The sequence below is a fragment of the Ranitomeya variabilis genome, chromosome 8 (genome assembly GCF_051348905.1).
Source record: "Ranitomeya variabilis isolate aRanVar5 chromosome 8, aRanVar5.hap1, whole genome shotgun sequence".
Classification (NCBI taxonomy): domain Eukaryota; kingdom Metazoa; phylum Chordata; class Amphibia; order Anura; family Dendrobatidae; genus Ranitomeya; species Ranitomeya variabilis.
This window is the reverse complement of record NC_135239.1, coordinates 174,749,069-174,773,621: the sequence shown is the minus strand read 5'-3', so window position 1 is coordinate 174,773,621 and position 24,553 is coordinate 174,749,069. Positions and strand designations below refer to the sequence as shown.

Genomic DNA, 24,553 nt, shown 5'->3' with positions numbered 1-24,553 from the left:
AACTTCTGTTCTTTGGGAGATTAAGGACAAAGGAAGAATCAGCATTTAGACATGGTCGAAAAAGAGCCATAGCTCAACAGGCAGAGGAACTGACCGCAAAGCAACAGACCACCGGATCGTGTCCCCAAACTGGACTCTTAAAATTACGATCAAGCACTAAGGCTGATGTATCCATTATTACTGCAGCCACTATTTTTTTTTTTATTATGCAGAAGTGACCTAATAGTCCTTTGATTACAGCAGCCTCTGCAAGCAAGTAGCATCTGCAGTATGAAAAGGGAAGAAAGTGGGGAAGTAATTGCTCTGTAAGCCAGCAGGCTTGTAAAAATAGTGGCAGTGACCAGGATGCAGCTCCATTGTTAGACTCTGTTATACATTTGAGACTTAGATCAGGTGTATTCTTGGGGAATATTTCATAATGGACACTTTCATTTGAACACCCTGATGCAGTCATTTTGTGGCATACCATTGCTCGTATGCTTCGATGATATATCATTTTTAAGTTTTTACAGGAGGTATGCGTAAATTTTTGTTGGTGCCTATGAGCAACAAATCCACTTTCTCTGTGAGATTTTTGATACATGAAGCTCAATATAAACCGTAGATAGAGAGAAAAGAACCAAGGTCACCCACAAATCTTACAGTCATTCTTGCAAATGTGTACAAATGCAGATGAGCAGATTATAATCAGTTCTGAAGACCTATGTCACACGTTATCGGCAAGAAAGAAGCTGAAGACAAGATCCTTCATTATGACTCATTTATGTCTTCTAGACGTTCACTGAATTTGCTCAGATATACAGTAAGACAGTATTTGTCTTCTCTCAAATCCTAATATAATTAATTCTTCAAACTGACAGAACACAGTTAACAGATTTAAATTAATAATGTAACAGTTCCACAGTTTTTAATTTTTTTCCAACAAAGTCGAATCAATTGCAATATTCCATCACTTACAGCTACATAATGGCACACAAAACATTAAACCTCAAATGCCAGAACAAACAATGCAATATCTATGAGACTGACCGAGATAGCGAGAAAGTATAGCGCTCAGCTATCTGTCAAACCCACGAACGGACATGAATTTAGATGTACTGCATAATCATGCAGCTTCAATCCCGATAGCTGCAAACAGCTGGTAGGTGGGGGTGCCGAGTCAGATCCCCACTTATCTAACGTGCCTAAAAATAGGCCATCAATATCAAACACCTGGAAAACCCCATTTAAAGGAACTGACTGAAAACATTCAAGTGTTGATTAGGGCTCTTTTCCATTTGCAAGAAACACGTCCGTGTCTCGCATGTGAAAACCAAGCTCTGGCGCCGGCACTTGGGAGCGGAGCGTGCAGCTCCATGTGTTGCTATGCGGCCGCACGCTCCGCTCTGGAGTGCCGGCGCCAGAGCTTGGTTTTCACATGCGAGACACGGATGTGTTTCTCACAAATGGAAAAGAGCCCTTAGTATGTGACTCACACTTCAGAGTCTCAGTGTGTCTTATGTTATGCCTGTTCCACATGTCTCTCTGGCCTCCTGCTTGTGATAGGTTTCTCTCAGTCATGTAACACCAAGGAAAATCACATATGACAATTAAGCACTAAGGCTAAGTTCACACTGCGTTAGCAGCAGCCCGTTCAGCAGATACGCTAACGGGCTGCTGCTAGCGCAAGTGCCGGCATTTGCATCCCGCTAGTGCAGATAGAGCTCTGCTAGCAGCCCGCGTCTTGGGTTCGTCACTCAATGACGGCACATCGCTAGCGCACGCCCATTGCCCATTGAAGCTCCGCCCACAGCCTGATCATGCAGGAAGACGTGACATCACCAGACATCAGAGACAGCTACAGCCGGGAGTCACATGATGGGGATAAGCGGACTGCGATAGCCCCGCTTACAGGCATATTAGGAAACACAAGGTAATTGACGAAAGCATTATTTCCAAGGTTTATATCGATCTCCTCACTACACATTGTAATAATAGTAATAGTAAGCCCACGTCAGAATCCCTCCCTTTGATGTGGGCTCCGATGCTGAGCCCACATCTTTCCCGGTATTAGATCAGATAGACAGGGTGAACAGCACTGTAGGAAGTCTCTTCTTACCTCAAATAATTTATAATTGGCACACTCCAGAAATGTGATGCAAAGGGGAATATTTAATGTACATACAGTAGTCACAAACGTTTTGGTCCGCGTGGACCTTCATCAGTGTGCTAGATATATAGCTGAGGTGATGTAAACCATATAATGGGCCCAATACAGTTAGTTTGCATCAACTGGAGAGTGTTGAGGAAAACACTACATGATGTGGCAGTCCAGCCGTTGAAGGAAAAAGGTGGGCAAAGGACTGGTGCAGCTACGCGGTATCCACCGATCCTTTTTCCTTCAACGGCTGGACTGCCACATCATGTAGTGTTTTCCTCAACACTCTCCAGTTGATGCAAACTAACTGTATTGGGCCCATTATATGGTTTACATCACCTCAGCTATATATCTAGCACACTGATGAAGGTCCACGCGGACCAAAACGTTTGTGACTACTGTATGTACATTAAATATTCCCCTTTGCATCACATTTCTGGAGTGTGCCAATTATAAATTATTTCACGTATTAAGGTTTGGGAACCTATATTTGTGCACCTCCCTAGTAGGCTGTGCTGATACATTTTCTATACTCTTCTTACCTCAAGGCCCCCGTTATCTCCAGTATTAAATCAGATAGACAAGGTGGACAACATTGGGGTTGTGGACGGTGAAGTGTTCTCATTACAGGGTGTTGGTCTATATGGTAAAAGTGATTTCCAGCCCCCTATTAAAAATCATATTGTTGAAGCATATATCCAGTTGGTAGAAAGGGAGTTTGATATGCTCAGGAAGACATACAAGAATCGTAGTCAACATAATCTCACTATTGACGAGAAAAGAGCCTTGAATAATTTGTCCAATAATACATCAATCACAATAAAAGCCGCCGACAAAGGTGGGGCGGTGGTCGTGATGGACACAGTGAAATATAAAGCTGAGATATCACGTCAGTTGGCAGACAATGATGTCTATTGTAAGTTGACTGGGGACCCTACTGTGCGTTTCCAGAAGGAACTGCAGCTTATAGTCAATGAGGCCTTGACCGATGGCCTCATTGACTCTAAGTCAAGGCCTCATTGACTATAAGCTGTCTGATTACTTGGTGACAGATTGCCCTGTTAAGCCATTGATATATGTCTTGCCCAAAATACACAAAGATTATTTAAATCCTCCGGGCTGCCCAATTGTTTCGGGCAGGGACTTTATTTTTAGCCAGGCAGCGATCTTTTTGGATAAAGTGCTGTCCAAGTTTGCCTCAAGTGCTAAGTCATATGTCCGTGACACTGATGATTTTTTGGACAAAATTGAGAATTTAAAGGTAACGGCTAATACTATACTGGTGTCCTTTGACGTAGTCTCTCTGTATACCTCTATAGAACACGAGAAGGGTTTGGCAGCCATGGATGTGGTGCTATCGGGCTCAGATGTGGGGCCTGGCCGTGCACGTCTGGTCCTTCAGCTGTTGGAGTTCATCCTCAGAAGGAATTACTTCCTTTTTGGGGATGATTACTACCTGCAGCTGAGGGGTACCGCCATGGGGTCCAACGTGGCCCCTACTTATGCTAACATCTACATGGCGGTACTCGAGGACCAGTACGTGTATGTCTCCCGGTTTTGGCCCCATGTCCGGGCCTGGTGGCGCTACATTGACAATATATTTGTAGTGTGGGAGGGACAGCTTGGGGAGCTCTTAGAGTTTCATCATGAATTGAATAATATCTATCCAGAGCTTGACTTTACAGTGACACACTCTAATGAACGTGTCCAATTTCTAGATATGATGGTATATAAGGATGGGTCTACTTTCAAAACTGACCTATTTGTGAAAAGCACGGATAGGAATAGCCTGCTTCAATTTAATAGTCATCATCCAAGAAAAATGGTTGGATCTTTGCCCTGGAGCCAGATGCTCAGAGTGCGCAAGATAATTATGAATGATTCACTTTTAGACTCTAGACTAGAGGAGATGTGTAATAAATTTCTAGATAGGGGCTATCCCGGTGCTAGTGTCAAGGAACAGAAGAAGAGGGCAAGAGAGACATCAAGATTCGATGTGAGAAAAAAGGTTAGGGTGAGAGAAAAACTTATCCCTTTTGTGTCTACCTACAATACGGCCAGTGGATTGATGAGAAACATAATATTGAAACATTGGCATATTTTACAGCAAGGATTGCCTGATATTGATGAGTTTACTCGTCCTCCGCTTTTATCATATAAAAGAGGATGTAATTTGAAGGACAAACTGGTTAAATCAGATTTTGGCCCTACTAATGTGAATATACAGAGTACTTTGGGTCCCCCCGAAATTTGGAAATTTTCCCTGTTTGGGGTGTGCATGCTGTGGTAATTTGGTAAAAGGAGAATTCTTCAGTCACCCACATACAGGCAAAAAGATTTATATCAAGGGGAGGTATACATGTACCTCGAGTTTTGTGATATACTTGATTGTATGTCCCTGCGGATTGACATATGTGGGTGAGACCACGATGCAAATTAAGGCACACATTAGTAAACACAAAAGTACCATCAGGACTAAAATAATGGATTTACCGATACCTAAGCACTTTATTGAGAGTGGGCATTCAATTAGTCAATTAAGGTTCAGGGTTATTGATGGTGTACCCCCCCCCACCCTACGTAGGAGTGGGGATAGGGTCAAATTATTAAAACAGAAGGAGCTCAAGTGGATTTCGAAGCTGGGCTCTCGTTACCCTGGGGGTTTAAATGTTGACTATAATCTGCAGTTATGTGTGTCCCGATAGATTGCACTATGATTCTGTGAGGAGCTCGTCGTGTAGAATTGTTTTTAATGGGGGTTTGGTGTTCTTTTCACTTATTTAGTGGGGTGGTATTTTGCACATGATATGATTTGTTTCTTGGCATAATGCCAAGTATGTGGGTTGAGTCTCCGCAGATATGGAATCCTCTTTGTTTGGTGTAAGTGGAATCATACAGCCCGTTTAACCTGCTTAATATAATAATATCAGTTGGCCATGGATATGGCACTGGATACGCTATGGATTTTACCGACATTTTCCTATGCGATAAACGTAGTTACAGATTTCTCTTTAGAGAATACATGTGTACAGGTTTTTGGGTGCATGTGACCTTTGGCCTCCATGGTAGCGCTGCATTTATTGTGGCACTGTTGGTGGAGGTGATGGACATCTGCATTTGAACAGTGTGGGCTTGGCTGCAGCTGCTGACATGCGCAGTGTGCGCCTGAAGATACTGATTCGTAATTGTAGGCGTCGTTTTGCATCATATGTGACGCCCCCTGTGACTGGTGGGCGTGTTTTCTCAGTTACCATTACGGCGCCACATGCGTTGTCATGTGACGTTGTACTGTGGGGCCGGTGGACGTGCGCACGGGGAACAGGTTCATCGATCTGTGTATGGTACGAGCCGGGCTATAGCTGTCGTTAGGCGCATGGAGCGCTGCAGGTGCCGCGCTACAATCGCGGACAGTGGTGTGTTTGTGTGTGACGGCTTTTGGGGATTGGTGGGCGTGTCCTCCCCGTAACCATGATGGCGTCACAGGCTTGGTCTTGTGACTCTGTGATGTGGGGCCAGTGGACATGTGCACAGGTGAACAGATGAGTCGGCCAGCTATGGAGTGAGTGGGCCTTGTGAGCTGAAGGCAGCGTGACTTTTGTCAGGTGATGCTATATGTGGGCGTATGAGGTGTGATTTTATGTGGTGAACCTGGATTGGTTCCGATAAATTAGGTTGGTACAAGTCGCTCTCTATGATTGGGCCCTCTATGTAGATACTGATTTGCTGACATGGTGATGTGAGAAACAAGCTGTCCCATTGGTTGATTATGCACGGACTCGCCTTTACAGACCTGGTGATTGGTCTTGATATGGCAGGCTACACTGTTTATATATGTTTGATTCCCTACATGTGCTTACTATTTTAATTTTGGGCTGCATTATGTATTATGTGGGATGTATAAGATAAGGTGAACAGTTTTTAATTATATATGTTTTATAGAATGTAAGTTTTATATTGTCATTGAGATTACTCAACTCTGTTATGTAAATTATGGGGGCGGTCTGGAGTGGAGTGATTGGTGGGTGATGACCAACTTCCTATTTAAGGCTGCCAGTTTGACTGGTTTGTATGCTTGAGAAAGACCCTGGAGGTTGAAACGTTGCATTTATGACACAATAAAGAAGAATTTTTTCACCTTGACTGGATGCTGTCCGTCACTTCAACCTAAGGTGGACAAGAGTGTGAGCTGCCTCTTACCTCAGCACCCCTGGTATCTCCATTATTAGATCAGACAGACAGGGTGGACAGCAGAGTGAGCAGCCTCTTCTTACCTCAACACGCTTGGTATCTCCAGTATTAAATCATATAGACAGGGTGGACAGAAGTGTCAGCAGCCTCTTTTCACCTCAGTACCCCTGGTATCTCCATTATTAGATCAGATAGACAGGGTGGACAGCAGAGTGAGCAGCCTCTTCTTACCTCAGCACCCCTGGTATCTCCATTATTAGATCAGATAGACAGGGTGGACAGCAGAGTGAGCAGCCTCTTACCTCAGCACACCTGGGATCTCCATTATTAGATCAGGTAGACAGGATGGACAGCAGTGTGAGCAGCCTCTTCTTCCCTCAGCACACTGAGTATCTCCATTATTAAATCAGGTTAGGTGAGCATAGTGATTTTTAGTATATTTTTTAACCATTTTGTGGCACATTATGGCTCTGCAGCCACCATTTTGCTGAGTTTGCATGGTGGAGAATTACAAAAACTCTGCTTTTTGCAATGGTGGATTTTTGTAAAATTCAAGTCGAATTCATTTCCACTCCTCCCTGAACTTTTTTTAGTGAACCAGCCATTGCAATCTCATGTGGCATATAGTACCATAATCTCAGTGCTCTAACAATAAAAAAAAATACTGATTTGTATGTAGGAAAATATGCTCTTAGTAGATATGCTCATCTAATACTGGAGGTACCAGTGATGCTGAGGTAAGAAGAGGCTGCTCACACTGCTGTCCACTCTATCTGATCTAATAATGGAGATACTAGTGGTGCTGAGGTATGAAGATGCAGCTCACACTGCTTTCCACTCTATCTGATCTAATACTGGAGATATCAGCAGTGCTTAGGTAAGAAGAGGCTGCTCACACTGCTGTCCACTCTATCTGATCTAATAATGGAGATACTAGTGGTGCTGAGGTAAGAAGATGCAGCTCACACTGCTTTCCACTCTAGCTATCTGATCTAATACTAGAGATATCAGCAGTGTTGAGGTAAGAAGAGGCTGCTCACACTGCTGTCCACTCTATCTGATCTAATAATTGAGATACTAGTGGTGCTGAGGTAAGAAGATGCAGCTCACATTGCTTTACACTCTAGCTATCTGATCTAATATTGGAGGTATCAGGTGCGCTGAGGGAAGAAGAGGCTGCTCACACTGCTGTCCACCCTGTCTATCTGATCTAATACTGGAGATATCAGCAGTGCTGAGGTAAGAGGACGCTGCTCACACTGCTGTCCACCATATCTATCTGATCTAATACTGGAAATATCAGAGGTCCTGAGGTAAGAAGAGACTGCTCACCCTGCTGTCCACCCTTCCTTTCTGAATGACAGAAAGTGATACAGGTATCTCCAGATCCCAACTGTGGTGCTTCCTACTGCACAGCAATCTGTCCTAGTAACATTTTAGGGCAGGTTTCTGTCCGTGTAAGAAGACAGTAACCATTTTAATTCTATAGTTATCACCTCCCTAGACAAAACGATTTATGATTCTAATAAAAGTTATTTATGAGTGTATTTATAATGACATTACCTTTGTTTAATTATTTATTTTTTTCTATTCCTAGAAAACCTCTTTAATTTTTGCACCTCAAAATGGCTTTTTTTCATTTTACTAGTAAAATATTTTAGTCTTTTTCAACATAATTTTATTAGATATGATGGCCGAATCTGAACTCTGGGATCTACAGGTACGCCATGTCAATTTTACTTAAAAATCGAATTAGCTATTGAATGTGTCTGAGATGTCAACAATTACTAACAAATAAGAAAGTAATGAATGAAGCCATTTCAGAAAGTAATAACTGTATGTTAGTGGCATTACAGCAGATAAAAAAGAATAAATGAGCTTCCGTTATTGAGTGCCATAATATGACAAAGAAATTATATTAGTCACAATGGAGGAATTATGTCTTCACTACCTCGAGACAAGAGAATGTCAAATCATCCTCATTCAGCCATCACAATGTGCCATTAAAAACTCCTCAGGAATGCAAAAACAGGCTGACTGCGACTGGAGCAGCAAACATCGTCACAACCGCCTTAATAAACACATTGATGGCCAATTTCACAAAACACATACGTAGCTTCTGTTCGTTTGACTGAGGTAATCAACCTGATAGTTCCTACAAAGGAAGTATTGTCAATTATTTCCAATGATGGTGCAGATGTATTTGTGTGGGGTACAAATACTAACAAAAATTTTCATCTCAACCATAAGACCTGAAATGACCATAAGTATACACTTCCATGAATTGCAGAAATGGCTGAATCGACCTGTAATTAATCAAATTTGTTCTGAGTTTCCCAGGCAAATTGCCTTTTCGGAGAGGAAGATGTAGAACTCTAGTACCACCTATTGGAAGTAGCAATCCTAAAAGTCAATATCATCCCTTTAACGAGCCTTGCCACATGACTTAGGACCAGAATCTCAATTTGCAGACACGGTGTTTCAGGGTGCTGCCCCTCTTGAGTGCAAAATGTGAGATCTGGTTTAACTGGGTGAGAGGCATCCGAGGGGTAACGTTTCTCCTTGTGGAGAGTGACATTCCAAGCATGGCATGCCAATGGGAGGACACTTTTAAGCATTAAAAATCTCCTCACATTGGCATGCCACGTTTGTCATGTCACTCTCTACAAGGAGAAACGTTACCCCTTGGATTCTGAATTTCCCCAAATTTCGGATTTTGGCGAATCGAAAATTTGAGGATTCTATTGGCACAATTCTAGCGAAATCACAGCCCACTATTTTGAAGAATCAGAAGGGGTTAAAATGATACTAAAACACTTTATGCTCACCTGTCCTGGTCCTTCACTTGACTCGTTATACCTCCTCCACTGCTGCTTTAGGGTATGTGCACACGTAGTTTTGAGCTCTGCGGATTTTTCCGCAGCGGATTTGAGAAATCCACAGGTAAACTTGTGGATTTACCGTGGATTTTATGCGGTTTTTGTGTGGATTCCACCTGCAGTTTTACACCTGCGGATTCCTATTGTGGAGCAGGTGTAAACCGCTGTGGAATCCGCACAAAGAATTGACATGCTGCGGAATGTAAACCGCTGAGTTTCCGCGCGTTTCTTTCCGCAGCATGGGCACTGCGGATTGCGTTTTCCATAGGTTTACATGGTACTGTAAACGCATGGAAAGTTGCTGCGGACCAGCAGCTGCGGATCCGCAGCAAAATCCACAACGTGTGCACATAGCCTTAGTACCCCGGTCCTCTGTGTGGGTCTTTGGTTCTTCTGGAGCTGAGGCCAGTGACTGCGTGGGGTGACACACTTAACTGAAGTCAATGACTTGTATCATGTCACCCCCACTTGACCACGTTATGCTAATCACTGGCCCTGGCACTGAAAGAACAGAAGACCAGTGTAGGGGTCCGGAGAGCTGCAGAGGAGGCAGTATGAAGAGCCATGGACAGGTGAGTATTTGTATTTTTAGTTTTAACCCCTTCCCTTTGCTCCATTAGTAATGCTTTGGCATCTGGAGAGACCTCTTTTTTTAAAAAAAAAAAAAATTTCCTCCCCTTCTTTCAAGAGCCATAACTTTTTTATTTTACCATCAATATAGTCTCATGAGGCCTTTTTTTTTGCGGGACAAGTTGTACTTTGGAGTGAATTCATTCATTTTATCATGTGATGCACTGGAAAAGCAGGAAAATGGAAATTTGTAAGAAACAAATTTTGGTTTTGTTGCCATTCTCCAAGGGGATAACGTTTTTTGGGATATGGGGAGTGTGAGGGCTTATTTTTTGCGCTCTGAGCCGACATTTTTACTGATAGCATTTTGGGGTAGATACAATGTTTTAATAGTCTCTTACTGCATTTTGTTGCAATATTGCGGCGGGCAAAAAATCCATAATTCTCGCGTTTTTAATTTTTCCGTTTACTATTCGGATTAATTTGTTTTATGTTTTGATGGATCAGACTTTTATGAGAGCAGCGATACCAAATATGTGTATCTTTTTATTATTATTATTTTATTTTAATGGGGCAAGGCTTATTTTTTCATATTTTTAAAAACTATTTTATACTTTATTTAATAGTCCCCTCAGGGGACTTGAAGCTGCATTCATCCGATCGCTTCTGCTATACATAACAGAAATCACCCGCCATGTATGGGGAAAGATATGGGCTCGGCGTGTGAGCCGGCATTAAAGGCAGGGACACGACTTTTGAAATACAAGTACATCAAGGGTTGTGAGGGGGTTAAAGCAAAGAATCTTAGCTTTGAATAGAAACTCAATATTCTAGGTGAGAGTGGTGGGATGGGAGATGATATCATGAAGAAACATCACTTTGTGACCATCATCTCTCCCCCTGAACAGCTCCCAGTGATCCAAGAGGTGACATAGGAACTTTTCCTTCTAGGAAAAAGCTAAGGAGCAGTGATGAGCGAGTATACTCGTTGCTCGGATTTTCACGTGGTCTCCAAGTATTTGTGACTGCTCGGAGATTTAGTTTTTGTTGACACAGCTGCATGATTTATGGCTGCTAGCCAGTCTGAGTACATGTGGGGGTTGCCTGGTTGCTAGGGAATTGCTAACCCTAGCCCCAAATCATGCAGCTGCGGCAAGGAAAACAAAATCTCCAAGCAGTCACAAATACTCGGTGACCACCCGAGCGTGCTCGGGAAAACCCGAACAAAGTATACTCGCTAATCACTACTAAGGAGTATTGATGAGCGAGTATACTCGTTGTTTTCCAGAGCACGCTCAGGTGGTCTCCAAGCATTTATGACTGTTCGGAGATTTAGTTTTCATCGCTGCAGCTGAATGATTTACAGCTATTAGCCAGCCTGAGTACATGTGGGGGTTGCCTGGTTGCTGGGGAATCCCCACATGTAGTCAAGCTATCTAGTAGCTGTAAATCATTCAGCTGCGGCAATGAAAACTAAATCTCCAAACAGTCATAAATACGGAGACCACCCGAGCGTGCTCTGGAAAACAACGAGTATACTCGCTCATCACTACTAAGGAGAAAAAAATCGCAATACAGTCTTATCTGATAATAAAGAACAGATCTTGGCTGAGCAGCAGTTGAAAGCAGCGTATAAAGATGCTTGCATTGGTCACGTGAAACAGCTCTGCTGAACAGCATTTAGGAGAGAAGGAAGCAAACTAAAGTAATGAAGTATATTAAAATAAATCATACATTTGCAATGGTATATAGCTAAAGTACAAAATACCAAAAGTATATTCTATTATATAAGGGATCAAAGTTGTATTTTTCTGATAAATCGCTCCAACTTATTTGTTATCTCCCTTTTAGAATTTTGGCTGCTTGCAGCCACCACAAAAGGGAGCTTTATAGTTTACTTAAAATTATTATTTTTTGCTTAGTTCTATGCAAGGTGCATCTAGGAAACTGGAAAAACTGTCTCTTTACTTTTTAGGACTATGTTGTACATAAAAATTAAAATGGCTGCTCATACTGTTGTACAAAACGACACCACAACAACCCCAAAAATGTCAATATACAGTATCTAATTAGAAATCAGAAGTAATTGAGCTTTTATTATGTTGACTTACTAATAATTGACAATTTTTAGTTTCTACTTAGAAATCCTTTTAAGGTTATGTGTACCAGGCGTCATTTATTTTTTCCCAGGTGTTGCAGCTCCAGGAAACTCCGGTGGTTTCGCCGCCGTTTTTGTGGTAGCTCCTCCACCAGTGTGTTTTTGTCTTTACTGTTAGCCATAAACAGCATGTTGCTTTTAACCGCTTCAGTTTTTCCGAACCCTGAAGCAGTTAAAAGAAGTGACATAAGAGAAGTAGATGCGCACAGCAATGTTGTTTTATGGGGAGAAATTTTGTGGCTCTTTTTCATGGAAATTCCTGGTGAAATCCACCTGAAAAAGACTAGGCTATGGATACGCTGAGACTTTTTCTAGCACAATCCATTGATTTTAACAGGAGATAAATGCTGCAATCTACAGGGATACATTGAGTTGTATTCAGTCCGGTGGACTCCAGTGGTCTCTCAATAGTTAAAATAAACAGTAGCGGTACAAAACCTGTCTGCGTAGCGCTAACGTTAAATTGTCACTGTAATTCCGTCATCCTGGCTGATCTGACATCTAACATAGGAAGAATTGCTGGGCAGTACAGTTGCTGAGGCAGGAATCATCTTGAGCATAGGTCTTACTCTAATTAATGGGAACTGTGAGTGAGAATTTGTATTCAATGTCTTGGCAACTACAACACCTATCGTGCCATCTGCAAGTCTCCACATCCAATATCAGCTCTGGCAGGAGAATGAAATTACAGTGACCCTTTAACCAGAGGTGTAATTTTACACATGCAATGTAACTAGTACATTTTTCATATTCTCTTAAATTGCATGGGAAAATATTCCTAGTCATGTAAGTAATTTACCTGCCGAGCACAATGACAAATATGCAATTTTAGAGTTAAATTATCTAATTCCACAACCTTGGTCTGGTGGAGAACAATCAGAAAACTGATTATAATTACAAAGCATCGGGAACGGATCTATTAACTGGAAACCTGGAAATGAGCTTTCTGGAGAAGAAGTTTTTCATTTGAATCACCTCTCGTCTGAATGTAAAGGTTCTCTGTAGAGCAACTGTTTCTAACACTGAATATTGCGGAATGCAATATTTTACCCCATTTCTAACGTTAAATAACTAACATTTGCAGATAGATTATATATGCACACATGTATGAGTCAATATCTAAAATTCCTGGACACTTATTGTTCCTTAGTCGTCAACACTTTACTTATTTTCAGCAGACAACCACTTTATCAACTATCCATAGGATGGTGGGGCGTCCGACCACTGTGATCCGCACTGATCGGCAGAACTGGGCATTTTAATTACCTATAGTGGAGGATGCTTGACCGCTTTTCCATTCATTCCCCATGGGTGGGTTCCGAGCACTTTTTCTGGCAACCTTATAGAGAATGAGTGGAGTATTGGTCGGGAATGTGCACTACTGCTCCATTCTAGTGAAGATAACGCTGCCCCAGTGAGAATGAAAAATTCCCTGTTCTGCTGATCGGAACTGGTCCCAGCTGGATGACCCCACAAATCAATAAGTTATCACCTATCCTATGGAAAACTCCTCTAACCATTTATCGTAATTATATTATTATATGTTACTAACTGTCATAGGTTTACAGCGACAGAGAGGAGCCAGAAGACCGCAGCATCTGATTTTTCCTACTCCTTCACTGATTAGAAGCACTTCACCTTCATATTAAACGGTGGAGGTTTATTTTAGCAGTGCAAGAGTTAATCTGCTTTGTTGAGAGCTCTTGGAAGCTTTCCTGCATTAAGGCTCTCAGATGTTCACTGTTAGCCACTCCCCTCTCCTATATATTCTGGGCCCTGACAAGCTCTCATTGTCTGAGATAGCTTCATGCTGCATGGTTTAGGATATGATAATTTGTTGTTGTTGTTGTTTGAGAAGGCGTTTGGTGGATTTATCTGAGACTGGTTCCAGGTTTTGGGTGTGTGCTAATTCCCCTCTTTCTCCTACATTGGTTTTCTCAATTCTCCACTCCCTGGTGTTTACCTCTGTTGCTTGTGTGAGTATATTTGTATGATTGGTATCCCTGTTTGTATTGGTTAGTGTATTAGAGTACACTATTACTCCCTTCTTTCCTGGGTGGGGGTAGGGTACAGACTGAGGGCGGATTCAGGAGCTAAGGCAAGGTATGTAGCCCCGGCGTCTACACCATGAGATGTAATCCAGGGAACAGGGCAAGCTAGGGTGCCCCTAGCATTAGTGACAGGAAAGGAGATCAGAGTATAGTGAGTGGTGGTCTGAAGCAAGAAAGAGTCTCGGGAAATATAACTTCTCCAATATACACGTGTCTCCTTCCGGAGGTCTCTTGAACTGTGGGCTTCTTTTACTGATCAGTCCTTGGTGTGACAGTGACACCACCAAAGACATGGAGCCTTAGTTGAGTTCCCATTGCCATAGATCTCGGAATAGTCACGTTCATGACTTGTTCTGGTACCTCTGTATACAGTTCCATGTGCTTGCCCTCATAGCAGACGGGTGTAAATGCCTGCTATATACAGTACACACACTAGCCTGGTCCATAAATCAGACCAGACTAATGCAAGCCACATTTTTTCACATGGACCAAGGCTCCATGTGAAAAAATAGTCCATGTGCACTAGTACATAGGATATTTTTTTTCTGAGTGCTGTCCATGTGAGGTCATGTTTTACAGGGACAGCACTTTGGATAGGAAAAATGTTTGAGGGATTGTAGCCTTTGACATTTACTCACTGTACTGCGCATGACACAGCATCAACAACTGCCATATGTTTAAGTGGCGTCCCTCATCCACCCATGATCTAGAGTATCGGGCAAAAAGTCTGGTGCCTCATATTACCAAGTTGGCCAGCTTGGAAATGGAATTGGGCATTTGTCCAATTTACTACTCCTCCCACCCTAACGCCGGTTCTGCTCATTGAGTAACTTTACAAGAACGCATCGCCTTGTGGCATTTCCAATGTTGTTTGCTGCATCTTTTGTTTTTCAGATTCCTCTGAAAATGTTCTATTCTAACTACCGAAATAGATGACAACGAATAAGGCCACAGTGGACGAGACGGAGTCCCTGGTGCAGCCATTATCAGGTTAGCTGTATTATCTGATCTCTTCACTTGTAGAAGCTCATCAACATGTACGATGACATCTCTGCTTGTACTGTAGCTACCGTGAAGGATTCACTCAATTACTGCACCAAGACCAGGCAGCACTGGAGACCTATTACACAGCATGCCCTGCGTGGCCATCACTATCATTAAATGGCTAACAGCTTATCATTACCGTTGTAGTAAAAGATAACACTATTAAGGAGCAACCAAAGGAAGTTTCCAAGTGCCTTAGTGCCCACAGAAGAAGCAGCAAAATGGCTTGATAGTATGGATTTTAGAACATTTTTTGATACAAATGACACCATAGTCTTTAAAATCGGACAGTTTTGGGTTAAGAGATAAGGACTAATAACTGAGGAATTAAAAAAAATGAATTATTTAAAAAAGAATACAAGTAATTACTAAAACAGACAAGTGAGGAGTAAGGGTGGGTTCGCTTTAATCATGTACATCTTTAATGACTGTCTAATGGCCATTTGGCATTAAACGGGTGATCCGAAACTAACATTTATTTTAATCCTAAATGTAATAATCAAATCTCTTCTCTAATATACTTAAAAAGTCTCTCTTATTCCCTCTCTATCGTTAGATTAGCTTTACTTATTTTTTTTACTACTTCTTGTTTGGTGACGCTTTGTGTGAGAATCTTAGTGCATGCAAGGTTAGTCAAACGAATCGTCATCTGTGACGTCCATTTCAGGGGCTCGGCTAGTCCCTGCTCTACTAAGTATGTGCTAATTCTCAATTCTGACATGTTCAGTAGGATCTTGTCACTGTGCAATACTCTCAGTGCATAGTGACACTGCTCTCCCTCGCTGGCTCTAATGAGAAGTGACAAGTCTGCAAGAGAGTGCACTGCTAGTACACATTGAAAGGAGAGAACGAGCGAGCAGAGATGAGCCCCACCCCTTATACTGATGTCATTTGTGGGGGCAGCGCTGGTCTTTGCTTTTCCTGATCACAATGCGATATGACAGTGCGCTCTCTTGCTGGCTGGTCTCTTCTCGCGCAAGGGAGCGCACTGCCACTATACACTGAGCAGAATAGTGCATAGTGACAAAATTCTACTGAGCATGCGTCAGAATTGACGACTGACACATGCTGAGTAGAGCAAAGACTAGCTCAGCCCCTGAAATAGATGTCACTGATGACATTTCATTTCTAGGTGGGGTCAGTGACTGTGGCAGTGACTGCAGCCTCTTCCCCCTGATCATGAGTTGAGTACCCCAGCATGCACGAGGATTCTCAAAGGAAGCGTCATGACACCGGAAGTAGTAAAAAATAAAGAAAGCAGCTATAAAGCATAGTGGGGGAAAGATGGGGACTTTTTAATTAAATTATATTAGAAAAGGGATTAGATTGTTACATTAAATTGAGGTTTAGGATTAAAATAAATGTTAGTTTCAGATCACCCCTTTAATGAATTTCCATTGGCCATTTAGCATTAAGCAGATGATGCTCCATATACAAGGTTGCATAAGCAGCACTGTAAGCCTTGTCCCATTTCCCAGTGACAGAGAGAGAAGGAAGAAAAAATATTAAAATGGCATAATAAAGTAATTAAAAGAAGACAAATCTGAAAACCATTAGCTTACAGTATATGTTATAGCACATGAACTACAGGTAAACACAGCAAAAAGTCATAAAATGAAGCTTTTATCTGCCATTTCTACATGTATGGACGCAGGATGCCAAAATACTAAAATAGTCAGAAATGTGCTATGAATGCATACTTACTATATAAAAAAAGAATAAATGACAAATTACCTTACATTTCTTGGCACTTTTTCTTCATACCTGAAAAAGACAAATACGGTACATATATCAAAGTTGTCTTTTTAGACACATCACATCCTGCTAGATGTTACATAGGGTGAAAAAAGACCTAGATCCATCAAGTTCAACTTTTCTCCACCATTTCTACATTTTGTCACTAAATTATCTATAACCTCCCATGTTACATGTACTGAGGAAATCATCCAGCCCTTTTTTAAAAAGCTGTTATAGTGTCGGCCATTACTACCTCTTGTGGTCGGCTTTCCACAGTCTGACTGCTCTAACTGTAAAGAACCCTTTCCTGTTTAGCAGTTGGAATCTCCTTTCCTCCACACATAATGAATGCCTCCTGGTCCTTAGAAGGAATAAATCATGTGCCAGTTTTTATTGGGTCACTTATCAGCAGAAGATTATCGCTAGAGGACTAGTTGTCTGGTGCCTCCCAGTCCAACCCTGCCCCCAGCACTGATTAGCAGCATTCTGTAGTGTACACAGAATTCTGCCAATCACTGGTGTGGGCGGAGTTATGCACAACTTGACAATCTGAGCTCTGCTAGACCAGCAGGAAAGAAAACGCTGATTTTATCATAACTGCTGAACCCAGTAATCTAAGTGATACATCGCTGGAATCAGGGTCTCTGCTACTACACTATGCTACTGTCAGATTACATTGAAAAAAACTGCTGACGGATTCCCTTTAAGTGAGTAGATTGGGTAGGCACCTCTGATCCTTCCTATTTTCATGGCAAGGACTAACTATTCCCCAATCAATAATGACTGCTGCCCAGATCATGGGGCATAGCCTTAATAGTTTTTTTACCGGATCCTAAAAATAGGTCACAGGCAGCATCACCCATTATGTAACGTGGGACATCACTCTACCCACATGTAAGAAAAAATTTACGTTTGTCAATAAAATGTTAAACTGTAGTATTGATCGCCAAAGGGAAAAAAAATTAATTGTGAGGTTCCATTGGAATAGTGCCCCCATTGGGCAAATGATCCTGAAAAATGCTAACCCGCTCGCTCCATATAGCTAATCAGAAAACATTGAACCGTGCATCTCTGGAGTGCAATTGTTTTATGCTGAAAGAAAAAGCAGCAAATAATGCATATAGATTGTTTTCTGCATTCGCCATATTTCAGTATAATGTGCACTTAAAATATTTCAGCGCTGGATTTCAGCTCCAATGTACAGTTATAAAACATTCACAAAGACATCTGCTAGAAACATAACTACTGCGCTACGTTCTTTGAATAGCACAATTTGACATTTGGAGCAGTCATTGTTGCAGTTCAATATGCAATGCCGAAATGTTCCCTGCGCAGATACAACACAAATTGTAAAGATCATTTCACCCTGAAATAAATTGCAAAAAGTCATTGAGGTGTCCGCCTAAAAAAGTCTATCCAGCCGTTGCTCAGGCTGTGCGCAGACCTCAGATTTACTTACCTGTCGTTCAAAATGTACACGAACATATGGCCCCCATGCGTGCAACATTGTAAAAGTCAACGAAATAAGTATACAAACGATATACAGTAACATAATATACATTGGATGAAATAAGTATTGAACACGTCACCAATTTTCTAAGTTAACCCATTATCTACCAATGTCACTTTTTTTGGGACGCCTAATCTTTAGCTTCTAGCAACTAAGATTTTATCATTTTTATAATTAGGTCCAATTTTTTGTGTTGTGTTTGTAAAATGAATGTTTTCAAAATAGGAAATCATGTCATTGTCATTTTTAATTGAATATTGGGACGCCCTTGTCTGAAAAATCCGTACTTGAAAAAATTTTGAAAATTATGTTTCTGATTCAGAAGGACCCAAATCATTAAAAATCTGTGATAAAAAAAAAAATAAAAAAAAAATGAAAATTGCTAATTTGGCAAGTAATGGGTTAATATGTTTCTAAAGGTGCTATTGACGTGAAATTCTCACCAAATGTCGGTAACAACTCTTCCAATCCACACAGGCAAAGAAATCAAACCACAATAAACTAATGTTGTTTTTTATTTACTGCTTGATATTTACTTATTATGTTTCTGTCTTTGTTTTTTTTCTATTCAGTGGCCAGTGTGAATGTGCGTGCACACCAGTTTGTATCCCAGTTCATTTTTTGTAGTTTTTCTTTTTCAGTCTGTTTTCAACATGTCCATATAAAGGTGTGGCTTGCCTTTTCTTTTAGCTGGACATTATGTTCATGTAGTTCCCCATGGCTGTGTGTCTACTAGCCGGGTTCAGTCCTTCTCAGCCCTTATCCACATGTACGTCACTTGACAAACAGTAAAGTTTTAATATTAGAGTTAGGACCCTCCCAACTAGGGTCACCGTGACATGGTGGGATGGCTTTTGCATTTTCTTAATCAAAATTATGTTAACTAAGTACCGTATATTATTTTCATGCACTATTGCTGTTTATTTATTTAATGCAGGGTATTTAATTATTATGTTTCTGTCTTTGTTTTTTTACAATCAGTGGTGGGGGTGGGGTTATACAGAGCTGATGAATATGGGGGACTACATGGCGGCAGGTTTACTAGTCCTCTAGTGATAACATCCTGCTGATGAAAGAGATTTTATCAAAATTACAGCAATCTTTTGACAGTTGATTTTGATGTCCAGTGTGGGTACACAGTTGCAACACTTGGTCATCCTGTTCAAGTATCCGCAATTGACAGTTCTCCCCTTACCCAGACTCACGTTACTTCTAAGATTAAGAATGTGTGTATGAAAGTACATGTGTTACACACAGAAACTACTTCATTCATGGTTCTTCCTTGCCAGCTAAAATGGTGTTGGGTTTGCATTGGTTGCTGAAACACAATTGTACCATCAAATGGGAGATTCACAAGGTTAAGTCTTTGGAGAATTTCTGTTTTTCAAGTTGTTCATTTAAATTCCTGTCAAATATGAGATCTCCTCCTGATTTTGTTCAGGATTCTGTGGATTTTTGTGAAGTTTCCCACCCCCCATATAGGTCCTATGATTGTGCTCAGATGAATCCCGTTAAGGTACAACCAACTAATCTTGAAGGTTTAGAAAGGTTCTTAGGGTTCACAAATGTTGATTTTGATTGTAAGTTCATTAAGAACTTTTCGGTCATAGTCAAACCGCATACTGATATGACCAAGAAGGGTACTGACTATCCCTCTTGGTTTACGAAGGCTTTTGATGTTTTTGCTAACTTCAAGACAACCTTTTCTACAGCTCCTTTCCTCAGTCAACCCAAGGTTGATTTTCTGTTACATATCTCCCTAATGCTAAGAATGACAGGGCTGATGCTTTAGCTTTGTTCCAGAGGATAATTCTTTGGTTGAGGCAGAAAAGTTGCATATCAAGGAGTATGAGGAGGAGTGGATGTTGGGTTCTAGACGTGTCAGACGCCGATAGCAACATCAAATTAAATGGAAGTGTTTTGGTCCGTAGGTTAAGGCTGGGGTTGATGCAAAATATTTGGATTCGGGTCACCTAGTGAGGGAGTTCTGTCAACAGTATCAGAGGATCTCCGCTGGTCCAGTTCCCCCTCATGGAAGGGGGTATTGTCATGCTCCTGGGTTTGAAACCTTGAGCCAATGGTTGGTTGTCAGCTTCTCTGTCCGCTGAGCCACTGCAAACACACTTTTTCTCTGGGTGCTTTAGTTCTGATATTCTGGGTATAGTCTGTTTAGCATAACACAGGTGATTTTATTTCTATACCCTATCACCTTTCGGGTGCAGCCACACTTTCCACCTGCTGGCATTCCCTGCTGGTAATAGTTTAATTTAAATGTTCAAACTTTCTGTTGTTATTAAAGCCAGTCTGTGAAATTCCAACTAAGGGGTATGTCTTAGCCGTCTCTGTGCTTTACTCTGCATCTATATTCAGTTTATTCTTAGGATGTAGGTGGCATATTATCTAACAGTACTTACTTTATTTTGTACTTCGTAGGCTTATTCTACTCACTTTGGGATCTTTACTTTTTCAGCACACTTTCCCTTTTGTAGGTAATTCACACTCTGCTCTTCCCTCCAGTTCTTTAGAAGGCATGTCAAGCAACTCGACTGCCTTTTAGGCAGTTTGGGTCAGAGTTACCATTTGTTAGTCTATTTTTAGGGCTATCTCTGCTCACGCAACTGGGGTGTGCGGGGTCAGGATCTCTAGTCTGTACAGGAACTGGAAGGGACAGGTGTAGTTTTTTAATATATTACCTATTTTCCCGAGTGCATTGCTACACAAGCATAACAGGAGCTGGCAGCCAGTGATGCCTCTTTGGAAAGTCATGTCCCACAGAGGCATAATATCATGATTTATGGGAAGATTAGTCTTAGGAAAAAAAACACCAACTTGACAAGTTGCTCACTAATTTGCTTATCACAGATTTAAAAATCGATGGACTATAAAAATGGGTTGTTAGAAAATATATAAACTGCTCTATAAAGAAACGGTGCCAGTTTGGGGGGTTTGGGGAAGCTGACAGATCCCTTTAAAAGGAGCAGTAACCTGATGCTTCACTGCGATGGTAGTCTGTTTTACTTTGAACAAAATGGATTTGAGCTGTGTTTCAGTGGATGTTGAATTCAGAAAGATGAGGGGGAGGAGGAAAAGTGGCTAATAAGTGGAGAAAGAAGCCAATGTCTCTCACAAAATATACGGTAATATAAAGTATTTTTTTATATATTTGCTTATACTTTTGATTCATGCAAAGATGGTTGTAATGACAGTGACCATTTAAACAATAGATCATTCTCTGAATTAATACCATCCTGATTGGACAACAATTTGTATAGAAATTAATCAAATGGTCTCTCATTGAACTCGTGCACATGACCGTTTTTCTCTAATGAGTGATGTCTGTGTTTTTCACGGTTAGCACTCGTACCTGTTATATTCCATGGGGCTGGGCGCATGTCCAATTTTTTTCCTTGGACCAAGTGTTCCGAGGAAAAAATGGGAGACATGTCCGATTTTGATCCTAGTGTCAGATCAAAATTGTCAATGCAAGTCGGTAGGTCCATGAAAAACCTCGTTCTGATTTTCACGGATTGACAGAATGGAGGTGGTGGATAAACTTTTTATTTTTCTCTCCACCTTTGGGAAAAAGTGATGCCACTCTGATCATACTCTGACCAAAGTTTGATCAAACTCTAATCAGAATAATTGAACTGTTTTTCTCGGATGGTGAGAAAATGGTTGTGTGCACCTACTATTAATTTTTTTTATTGACTCCATAATAATAATAATAATAATAATAATAATAATAATAATAATAATAATAATAAAAAAAGCAACAACTGAACATTATCTATCTGGAACAGTCTATTAAATAATCACTGTGGCTCTTACAAACTAGCGCTAAAATAGTTTTGTTACTCATGTGCACACTCGCAATCGTGTTCTAAAATTATCATGAAACGACAAGAAAAAGAAGAAGCTTCCGAGAAGCCTCCGCAAAGGTTGATGTAAATGTTGGGAATCTGGAACAACTGGGTGGCAGCTGCAATTTTGGCTATTTTGATGTTTCCCAGAACGAAACATAATTATAGATAAATATAGATATTTTTTTAAGTACTCATATGAAAAACTTTCAGGTTTATTTCTACAGGTGATGTTTTTACACGGCAGACTCATGCTCTTTATATAACAATGTATCTGATTTTGTACCGTTTCCATCCTATGCCTGGGTGTCCATAGTAATTTGTGTTCGTGTTGTCATCGTTAACTGCACACATCTTGACATATTACAATCTGACCGCGGCAGGACACAAACTGCTTCTACTAAGATGCAGCATATAATTTATCAAACACTGTCATTTCCATTGAGATATCAAAAAACAAACGGCAGATTGAATGTTACAGACAGATTCGGAGCACAGAGTGGTGACAGCGTGCACGTGGTTAGATTTACATGCCTCTTATCTGTGTGATCAGATCGTAAAGGAATATATGGTAAAGCAACAGGATTTTTCTCAGATTCTTGAAGTTTATCCAGTTCTGGATGTTAAAATCACACATAAACGAGAATGAGTTGATTCGCAGATCCCAGTGGTCCTATATCTATAAATTTGGAACGCCCCCACGTCAGGGCAATGGGGTACTCGGCACCGGGTCCTACGGTTCGGGGGATGTCACGGTGGCTGACCCGGTCCGTGGCCCTCAGGGGTGTCCAGTAAAAGAGTTTATATTTGGGCAAGGTGCAGTGAAGAATGAGGAGACAGGTTTGCAGTTTTTTACCTTGTTTACTGAAGACTTCAGATGGTATCCTCAGCCCGGAGCGCCAGATGACAGGGCAGGCAGAGTCCGGCCGGTCTGAAGGCAAATCCAGAGTCCCCTTATCCAGGTGGAAATCAGTAGCCTTCCTACTAGCGCCTGTGTGTTGTAGTACCTCCCTGCTGAGCTTCTCGGTAAGGTCCTCACAACTCTTGTAGATGTTCTAGATGTTATTTCTTCCTCTCTGTCCCCCAGATGGTATGGATAGGACAAACCCGTATGAGGCCATGTGCACACGTTCAGTATTTTTCGCGTTTTTTTAGCATTTTTTTCGCTATATATTTCAGTGTATTCCACATATCTTGTGCAAATGTTGCATTTTTTTCTGCGAAAAAAACCTATCACGGAAAAAAAAGCAACATGTTCATTAAATTTGCGGAATTGCGGGGATTCCACACACCTAGGAGTGCATTGATCTGCTTACTTCCCGCACGGGGCTGTGCACACCATGCGGGAAGTAAGCAGATCATGTGCGGTTGGTACCCAGGGTGGAGGAGAGGAGACTCTCCTCCACGGACTGGGCACCGTATAATTGGTAAAAAATAGAATTAAAATAAAAAATAGTCATATACTCACCTTCGATGGCCCGAGTCTTCCCGCCTCTCAGGTGCATGCTGCCGCTTCCGTTCCTATAGCTGGTGTGTGTGAAGGACCTGCGATGACGTCGCGGTCACATGACCGCGATGACGTCGCGGTCACGTGACCGCGACGTCATTGAAGGTCCTGCACACACCATCTATAGGAACGGACGCCCCGGACCCCGCAAGTTGCCACTGTGTCTTCTTAGGTATTAAGGTCGGGCAGCCAACTTGGAATTGACTGTCCTGCCGGTCTCTGGAGCAAGGCTTGGAGACAGTTACTCCCTCGGTGTTTCTGGCTACCGGCTTCTGTGCCTCAGAAAGGAGCAGCTTGTTCCTGGCTGATCTCCCTCTGATATTCCTCTCCTGTGCTCTGCTTTCCTGCACACTCTCTGCAGTATGTTCACCTTTTAGTGTCTTTTCCCAGGAGTTGCAGCACTTCATGCCAGCAGAGCTCCTCTCCTGTTTGACAGGAACTGAACCCTGAACTCCTTTTCCCTCCAGATCAGGATGTTAAATAGGGGAGTTCACCCTAAACAGGCTTAGAGCTCCCCCTTCTGGTCTGGAGTGTGAACATGTTGTATGTGTGTGATACCTGAATGTGGTTGTCTTTCATTGCCTTCAGACATGACATCACTTCTCCCCTGAAAGGATAATGACATCACTGCGACGACCAGGACACTGGGGCGCCGCACTTACACACAGCCAAATCAGATCTCATACTTTGCACTGACGAGTGGCAACACCCGAAAACACGTGTTTGCAAATTGAGATACTGGTTTAGCTTTTATTCTAAGTCATGTGTCAAGGCTCGTTAAAGGGTCGATGCTGACTTTTAGAATTGCTATTTCGAATAGGTTGCACTAGAGCTCCGGTCCTCTTCCTCTCTGGAGAGACAATCTGCATATTTAATTTCACAGAGCAGCATTGTTTGACTTATAAGCCTCCT

At 41.6% G+C, this 24,553-nt stretch overlaps 1 protein-coding gene across 9 annotated transcripts in view; it reads right to left on the bottom strand.

Moving 5' to 3' along the window:
• IQSEC1 (IQ motif and Sec7 domain ArfGEF 1) overlaps positions 1–24,553 on the bottom strand; it is a 746,975-nt gene that overhangs the window by 569,792 nt on the left and 152,630 nt on the right. For all 9 annotated transcript variants that reach the window (XM_077277651.1, XM_077277639.1, XM_077277654.1 and 6 more), the window contains exon 2: positions 16,762–16,791. In XM_077277651.1, the coding sequence (XP_077133766.1) occupies positions 16,762–16,791 (30 nt within the window). The remainder of the gene's footprint in view (positions 1–16,761; positions 16,792–24,553) is intronic.